At 43.5% G+C, this 9473-nt stretch overlaps 1 protein-coding gene across 1 annotated transcript; it reads left to right on the forward strand.

Annotated features, from left to right (window-relative positions):
* The first annotated feature begins 2682 nt into the window (after positions 1-2682).
* Positions 2683-8799, forward strand: LOC308110394 (zona pellucida sperm-binding protein 4). The gene is made up of 11 exons (XM_080464649.1): positions 2683-2809; positions 3767-4013; positions 4252-4564; positions 4684-4806; positions 5101-5273; positions 5920-6017; positions 6694-6821; positions 6961-7141; positions 7335-7479; positions 8315-8391; positions 8631-8799. Exons 3-10 carry the CDS (start codon positions 4474-4476, stop codon positions 8387-8389), a joined length of 1014 nt encoding a protein of 337 aa, XP_080320775.1. The 5' UTR covers positions 2683-2809; positions 3767-4013; positions 4252-4473; the 3' UTR covers positions 8390-8391; positions 8631-8799.
* The last annotated feature ends 674 nt before the right edge of the window (positions 8800-9473 follow it).

Genomic DNA, 9473 nt, shown 5'->3' on the forward strand with positions numbered 1-9473 from the left:
GTCATGGAGTGACCTTGAGCTAATGGTGCCCTACGATGCGTGCTACATTATCCAGGAGGTACCAGCAGCTGCTGCATTTTATCTTCTGATACTCACTCCCGTTTTTGCTGTCCCTCACCCTGCTGTTTATTTCACTTTCTTTTAGAATGGCAGTTACGTTCTGCCCCTCCTGTGGTGGGGCAGCCCGCTGAAGCTCTCCTGCCCGATGCCGATATCTACTCTTTCACCCCTGCTCACCCTTACACTCCCAGTCGTCTTCTGCTCCCCCTTTGGCATGGCCGTGCAGATATTTGGACAGGACAGTGACGTACCTGTGCTGAGAGTCTTGGGTTTGTTGGATTTTTTTAATGAATTTTTTTTGGGGGCTGAATCTTTTGCCCTATGAGAAGATGTTTCGATATAGCGTCTGATTAATAATGACCTACAAGACACATGTGAATATCTTTTATCAAGTAAATTTTGAAAATGCGCATTTGTCTGAATTCTATAAAGTCTTGAATGACTTGAGCTTCCTGACACAATTCTTTAATCTTTCTCTTTAATTAGTTAAACAAAAAAATATGAACCATTTAAAATTTTTATTTTTCTCAAGCCTTCCTTGCTCATCCTTTGTTTTGCTGCACCTCTCCGCAGCAAATGGGGGGGGGGGACCCTAATTTCCTGGAAAACACGAGTGACATTTAAAAGCTGTTAACCTGAGACTTTGTCACTCCAGTGAGTAATGGCATTTGTTGTTGTTTTCACAGTGGATAGCACTTGGGCTCCGTTTGCATCCGAGCAGTGTGCATACCGTGTCAACATCAAGGCTCCGGTGCTCACCTTCTTCATCCCCTACAGTGCTCCTTGTTTTACTCAGGGGGTAAGGGATTTATTTTTAATTGGATTATTTCGAAGCTGCTGACTTCTTGCACGAAACGTGTGTAAACTGTTTTTTTTTTTTCTTTTTTTTAACAGGATGATCTGCAGCTCCAGCTTTTATTAGTTGATCAAGAATTTATTCTGTCCTGCCCCGTCAGTCCTGTGTTTACCAACACTCCAACCACACCTTGGTTTCCTTCTCTGTTTCCCGTTCTGCCCGAGTTTCCGAACATCCCAGATCCCGTTAGCCTTGCACCCTCTTCCACTCCCCCTCCCCCTTCTCCTCCACAACCTCCAACCGAGGAGCAAATTGCACATCACCCCCGCTTCCCCCACTTTGCATTGAAGTACCCCGAGCAGACCCAGATAATCTCTCCTCGTTCACGACACCCTGTTCCCCTACAGCCGATCACCGACGGCTCACGTGAGCCTGAGCAACCACAGCTTCTTTACCCCAAAGGAGCTGTAGAGATTCCCTTCTCGTTTGATGAGCACGAACACTACCCTTCTTTTTTTGAATCTCAGGTCCTCGTAGAAGCAACATCTGCTCCAGATTGGGGTTCAGAGCAGGGCCGTTTGCCACAGTTCTCAGAACTACCTGTTGGCCCCTCTCAGGTGCCATTTGTTTTGCCTTATGTGCCATTTTTCTACCCCACAGGAACCCCGGCTCCAATCCCCCAAACTCAGAAAACCACCAATACTGATCCCACTCTCACTGAGCTCCCCAAACTTCCACCAAGTTATTTTTACTCTACGTACTATGTTCAGGCACCTTTCTACCCCACACCCACTATTGCACCGGACACCCAAGCACATGCTCCCCTCACTCCTCCCCCTCCTTCGCCAAAAGAAGAGATAGATCCACAGTATCACAGCTCATTTTATTCACCTGCTCTCTACTATCCCTACTGGTCTGTTTCTTACCCCGAACCAGCCGAGTCGCCTCCTGTAGCCACTCCACCCGTTACTTCGACGGACACCAACCAGCCCAATTATCCCTTCAGCCAATTTCCTCCCCCAAAGTCCTCCTACTCGCAAGGGCCCCCACCCCCACCTCACGCTAAAGAGAACCCTACGACACCAATGGCTTCACAAACCACCTGCCCCCCTTACACTCAGACCATTTGTGTCTATTTCTCTTATCCCCAATATCCTTATAGTTTATACCCACCACATTACCAAACTTTCCCAGAGTATCCAAACAATTATCCACCACCGCCAACAGAAACGCCCACCACCAGCTCCACTGATGATCGATTCACCTCCAGGTTGACAACCCCAGCTTGGCCCACTCCGTATCTTCACAACGTCCACTGTGCAACAGGGAGGATGGCTGCCTTCCTGCCTTTTGCTCACCCAGACTCCCTCCAGGTTAGAGGTCAGTGCTTGTGAAAGTATTGCGGATCGTTGTTGTTTTTAGTTTTGTCTTTTAGAGTTTGGCTTCTTTGTTTCCAGCTTTTCGTCTACAAAAAGTGAGATGGCTCTTAATGCAGAATCCACATATAATTGTGACATTTACTTGTGTCTGACAAAGATGTCTGCCAGATGAGAATTTGAATATTTCGCATTTTTGCTTTTTTTTTTTTTTTCTACTTGAATCCATCATCGTTCTGCTTTTTAAGTTGTATTAAACTGAAAGACATTGAGGGTCGTCTTGTATATATGTAAATGGTTTTTTTTTTTTTTCTGTTCAAGAATCTTTTAAACAGAAAATGTATCTGAATATTCAGAACTGTCTACAGCTTGCCGAGTCTCTCGGCCTGTATTGTAAGTCAGTTTTACTTTTGAAAATGTCGAAAGCTGTAACAACCACTTTCTGACAACAGACCACAGGAGGATGTGGGTCTTTCTGTCGACCGTGTCTCCACTCTGTGGATACCTGCTACAATCGGCTGAAGGCTCTGGGGTGATCCTCCACGCTCCTCTGCCCGCCTGTCACAGCGAGTTACAGGTGAGACCGATGTTGATGCTTTTTCACTATAAATCCTTGCTTGTCTTCAGTCATGTTTTTGTGGGTATAGTGAAGCTCACTTGTTCCAAAATGTTCTTTCTTGGGCAACTTGAAATCATGTTTGCTAAAATTGAAACAAAAAAAGCTTAACTTTGAAGTCAAACTATTGCACATTAAATCAATCCATTTATTGAAATAGGCATATCGTATTCTAATGTAATGCTACATGATTTGAGTGGTTTAATGCCAATATTTTCAAGCTCAGATATTGGTTGGGTGGTGTTAAGTAAAGATTGTCAAGACTACACACCCTCCTACAGGTTCAAATGTGGTTATGCAGGATTTTTATGCAAGTGTTTCACAGCTCTAAAAATGTCATTTATGGCCCAAAGCTAATGGCGGAAGGATATAGCATGCAATTTTCACCTTATTTAAGAAAATAAAAGGAAATGCAAAGTGTGGATGTTAGTTGACTATTAAATATCTAGAAGATATGAAACTAATCAAATTGTTCAATGCTGATTTAACAAAGAATGACTTGATTTGATCATTTCATAAAGATGAAGTTGCTTTATTTAAAGAAATTGGTCCCTTGAATCCCAGAACTGTCTTTGCCAGCGTCAGCAATAGACTGAACTGTGAGCAGTTTGTACTGCTCGTGTTGTCACTGCAGCAATTTACAACACCAGTCCTGCTTGTATGTAGAGCACAGACGAGCAGTTCTTCGTAGTCAGCAACTCATATTTATGATTACTCCCATATGGACCATAAGCAGCATTCGCCCTGCGTGCTTCTGTGCTGGGTGGAGTTTTATGTTCTATGCACGCCAGCTGGTGAGAACTTTTTGTGTGTGTGTGTGAGAGAGTTGAGCTCAATTCACACTATTTTTAAATGCAGTAACTTGAAACCATGCGTGGTTGCTTTTTGGTGATTTTATTGATTTCTCTCTTGCTGCAGACTCCCACGTCCATTTCCTTGCCGATAAGGCTTTGGGACCTATCCGCTGCACAGTACAGGACTGTGGACCTGCAGTGCCTCTATCAGAGTACTCCAGATCCATGGCCTGTGCCTCCACCTCTTGTTCACACTCCTCAAAGCCCGACCATCAGCCAGCCGGTTGTCCCAAAGACTCGACTCCAGTGCTCCCCCCATGAGATGGTGGTTGAGCTCCCATCTGGCTCAGTTTCAGAAATAGTGGTTAAAGGTGTGTGGATTTATATAGTCTATATGTTCCAGGTACATATGGTTGCCATCAGCTCTGCATGAGTTGAATGTTGACATGGTTCAGGGGGCTCTGGTGTATATTAAGTGGTGGGGAGGGGCCTCGGTTTCTGTTTAGGCTGGAGAATGCTTGAACTCTGTTCACTTTGTTAAATGCTATAATAGTGACATTTGAAGTATACACGAAAAGTTAATCGTTTGTTTCAACTTGCGCTTCCCAGATATCAAGGGGAACCAAATGAAGGTTCAAGAAGCCCCAAAGCACTGTGGGTATTCTGCAAGGCAAACCAGCGATGGCAAAATGAGTCTGAGTCTCCAGTTACACACTCGGTGTCATATGAGTGTGCAGGCAAGAACTGACCCAGACTTCTATGTGAACATAAAAAAAGACAAAACATTTTAGGTACTTGATAACAGAATCATTTTTGTCTCCAAAGGGCCAAATGTACATCATCAATATCATCTACGCGACAGCGGTTGGGCACAAAGAGTCCAAGTTTTCTTGTCCAGTTGTCGTCCTGGGGTCTGGCCAAGGTGGACAGATTTTATGTTTACTCTTCTCAAAGGCTGTTCAATTTGCCAAAGGGTGTTTTCTCCAGGCCATTCGGAGTAATTTTAACGGCGTGGCTGACATTTGTCGTGCTGTCCCTCAGAGTGCAACCTTCCCCGCGAACACCGTCTCCCCTGCGGATCCAGCTCTGTGTCCCAGCCTCAGTGCATCTCCATGGGCTGCTGCTTCAACAAGCACCCTCCCACCTGCTACTACTCCATGGATGGTGAGCTGCAGTCTGTCCCCACTGGCATATTGATGCCACTTAGCTAAGTGCAGTTGAGCTGTTTTGGGTACGGAAATGTAAGCGCTGCAGTTGCTGGATGTGTGAAGAGACATATTCATGGGCGGCACAGCGTGAGTCAGGCTGGCAGTGACTCAGAAAGTGAAAAGGGTATAAGATACCTTGGGTCTCATTATCAATTGCCTCCTGAGATTTCTGACCTTTTGTTCACCTGACCTTTACATAACTACGCGTGTGTATCTGTTTGTGAATGTGTTTGTGTGTTTTCCCCTTTAGAGTGCACTATTGACCGCCACTTTGTCTTCTCTGTGCCCGCCTCCCTCACGGAGCCCCCGCTTTCCCCTGCTCTGCTCGTTGCTGCCAGCAACTCCACCTGTAAGCCCGTGAAAGTCACTTCTGAATACGCCCTGTTTAAGATCCCAATGGATGGCTGCGGCGCACGGAAAGTGGTGAGACTCGGAGTAAAAATGTTGCAAAAATAAAGCCGAGTCAGCGTTCCATATTTAGACGGGCTGAATATCAACAAACCCATTCTTTAAAAGTCCAAAGAATTTCTTGCAATAGACCAAAATAAATCAATTGCACAAGTATGTCCTGGGTGGCAAAATCCTAATATCTTATTCATTTGTGCAACAGAACTTTGTCATCCAGAAAACTGCATATTTGACAGAATATAGGTCAACCCCAGTTGTGAGACGGCTCGTTTCAAACATCTGTTTTTGAGAGCGAGAGATTTTTTGAGGATAGGAAAGACTTTGATATTCTTCCTCTTAGGAAAGGGTCCTGAAGGGAATGGGGTCTTCATTATTAAATTTTTTTTTTTCCCCCATTTTTGTGAAACATGAAAAGTAGTTTTGCCTTTGTTGGTTAATCTGCTCTGTCGGACACGTCAGTCGAGCTTTTAGATGTTGATGCTCCAATAGAATATTTGATTCTTTGACTTGATGTGCAACTGTACATAGTCCCATAATGATGCTGAAAACCATGTGCCCCCATTTAAAACAGTTGCTTAAACATTTTCCAAACCACCTCGGCTACAATGCCGTCTGGTATTTATTGTCTAAAATTACAATTTAATTTCCAACTGTGTGACAGGTGGTTGGGAAAACGGTAGTCTACATGTTGGAGATCGTCAACAAGGTTCAGACCATCACCCTCAACTATGGCACCATCACAAGGGATTCTCCCGTCAGGTCAGAGCACTTTGTTACTCTCGTGGAGAAGCAGGCAACATCTGAGGGCGGCTGAAACAAGGTGGACTGCAACACGCCATTGAAATGTATATCCAAATGATTGTTCTGGTCATCTGTTGATATTGTAATTATATGTATTGCTTCTTGTTTTGAAATTACCAGACTTCTTCAATACTTGATGACATTGAATGGAATTTTAGTATCCAATGTTTAACCTAAAGTATAATGAAGTTCATTTAAAACCTCACAGCTTCTGGTGAGAATCTGCTTCATCATGACTGATCTTAATTCATTCATTCACGGGTATCATTCCTTAGCTGGACTTGCTTTCTCAAGCTGAACTAAAACTCTAAGTTGTTGTCTTCAGGAACAGGAAATATGTTCAAAATGCAGCTGTTAGATAAATGGAATAAGCCGCAACATCTGTTTTGCAGTCTTTTCAGACGTGGCTTTTCAAACGTGCTGCCTGGCCATATCACACTGTAAACCTGTTGTAGTTGATACTGATGTTGCACTAGAAGGTTAGGTATGAAAAGTATGTTGACTAATGCTTAAGCACAGTTTGTTGTATGCCAGGCTCATTCCTCACAAATGCATCAATCAGTTTTTATCGAGACCATAGACCACAATTGAAGTGGGAATTCCCATTTTCATTGTATTCCTCCACGACTCTCAGGTTGCTGGTGGAGTGCAGGTTTGAACCAGGAGAACGTCTCACTGTCAGCTATGTGGTTAAATCTCCCAGTCTCGGTGCTCAAATTCACACCCAGGGGGTGTTCGGAGTCCAACTCCGGATTGCTAAAGGTAAATTCTCTTTATTTCAACATACTTTTTTTTTTTAAGGTTTGTTGCTTCACCACTTGATTTGTAACACTTCCACACCAGCTTGAATAGGTGAAATGTGGTTTAGAAGATAATCTCCCTCCAATCCCACCCACAACAGATGCCCAGTACAGCAGCTACTACCCACAGTATCACCAGCCTCTGCAGATGTTGCTGGGGAAACCTCTCCATCTCGAAGTGCGGCTCCTCAACGCCCCAGATCCCAGTTTGGTACTGCTGGTGCACTTCTGTGTGGCCTACCCCCGCTCTGGGAAAGCTGTGTGGGTGCTGCTTTACAACGGGTATGCTCAACGACCTCCTGTTTGAGCAGGAGAATGTAAATAAGCAGCAGCAGGAGGAGGCTGCTGCTGCAGAGGGAACAAAAATGGAAGGACGACTGCTCATGCATTTAACATTGTTGGCTCCCATCAAAACAAAAATCACTTAATATTTCAGAATTCATATAATTTGCTCTCTGATGTTGTTGTTCCCCAGATGTCCAAACCCCTTGGACCCTGCCACACCACAGGCTGTGCCGTCTGGGGATACGAAGGCTGTAGATCAGAGTCAGATCCGCCGCTTCACCATCAGCACCTTCCAGTTTCTCCCCGATGGCGAGTTCAAGGACCCAAATGAAGAGGTAAAAATAAACAAATCGCTGAAACATATCTCCACTGTTGACATCGGAATCCTCTTCTTTTGTGCATTGATTTCAGTTATTGGCCATCAATGTCATGTTTTATTGGAGCAACACATTGATATTTTATAACATTCAAAGAATTATTTAACTGTTTGGTTATGTTAATTTGCTGCAATATCCAGAGATGGCGTGACGGACTTAAAAAAAAAAAAAAAAAAAAAAAACACACACAAAAAAACAACCTTGGATTGGACTATTGGCCCAAGTAAATTAAACAATTATTTAAAATGCACATTATGTATTTTCCTAAAATGGAATGGACAACCTGGTTCTGACTGTCGGAGTGGAGACGCGCTGGTTGTGGTGTTGAGTTGACCTTGGCCAGGTTAGCAGTCTTAGTTTCCAGTTGCCATGACAATTTGCTGCCATCTTTGCCTCATATTATACTTGAATGGCTTTTTTATTTGACATAAATTATTAAGTCTTTTTTTTTTTTTTTCTTATCAATCAGGCTTCCTTCAGTTTTTTTTGTGTTGCAAGAAAAAGTAGTTCTCTGTTAAGTGAGTCAATAAGTTTCCCCGTGCCATGGAAAGGTTAAAGTTTTCACAGGGTAATTAACAAGACAATGTGATTCTGTCTTAATCATAAAAAAATCTTGAAGTGTACGTTATAAATGTAACTATAAACATTTAGTCTTGGGGCAAATCAAATGTTTTATAGCTTTAAAAGCGGTCATTTTCGCTCGACTGCCAGCAGCTGTTAGTTGTTGTACACCATACCCTCCTGAGACTGGACACTACATGAAATCCTGCTGCTCTACTGCTACTTTTCTCAGATCTACTTCATGTGTTCAACTGAAATCTGCTCACCTCGTGACGGACCGTGTGTGGAGGGATGCTTCGGCCAATGACGGTGAGGAAAAATGTGATTTCTATCGATTTAACCACTGAACCCTCTTGAACTGTTGGATCACAGAGAAACACCCATGAATGAGTTCCGTTACCTCCCAGTGGAAACGGTCCAAGAGTCGGTAGCTGCAGTTCGTACGACAGCAGGGCAATGTTTTAGTAATGAGGGGAGTTTTGAATTATTTATTAAGGCTGATCTATTTCCTGTTTTTTTTTTTTGGTTTTTTTTTCCCTCTCCTTCAGATCCAACATGGAAGATGCTTGAAGTTAATCAAGCTGATGCGCTGGTAAATCATGGAACAATTGAGCGTTAGTGCTCCAGATCGTGGCTCCTTTCTCACGGTACCACATGTTCTTTTTCTATTTTTAGGCCTCAGACATCACTCTGTTACCCACCAATAAAGGCTTCTAAATAACACTGAGGGTGTTGGTATGTTTTTGTTCCCGAGGTTGCAGCTATTGCGGTTAACAGAAGGAAGTAGCACTCCCATCAAAAAGTAGGAGGCAGCATTGATTGTTTGCATGGGCACAGAGCCACAGTGGAGCCCTGACTGCACTGCAAGTTGGAGTATGTTCAGAAAAGTAAAGCTATAGACGTTACCACAGTTTCTGTGATTAGGTTTGGCAAGAAATGCAGAACCTGACTTGTTTCAACCTTTTCTATGGGGGAAATTGGTAGTTACCCGTAACCTCCCACTGTGCTCTGAAATTAGAAGGTAACATCGCCATGGGATAATGATTTAACCAATTGTAGAACTATTGTACATGTAAGACCACTACAGGATGGCATGACTTGTAGTCCTAAGTCTGTAATTCAACCTCAAACACTTCAAAGACCCTCTTGCGCATGTCGCTGTGCTAAGTTGGTCTTGGCACCCCTGTGGTGGTTGAGATTAATTCAATCCTGTGAACTTCAATCATTTGCTTTACTACATAAAACTGTGCTGCTCGTATAAAGGGAAACTCGAGGGGGAACTTGATGGTTTGAGCTGTGCATCTCCTAGAATCGGTCTTCTATAAAGCAATGTCAACCAAACTTGGATCTGGAGAAACCTTTGAAAGGAGGTGAAAATGAATGGATGGAGC

This window comes from Lipophrys pholis (assembly GCF_963383615.2).
Source record: "Lipophrys pholis genome assembly, chromosome: 5".
NCBI classification, from domain to species: Eukaryota; Metazoa; Chordata; class Actinopteri; order Blenniiformes; family Blenniidae; genus Lipophrys; species Lipophrys pholis.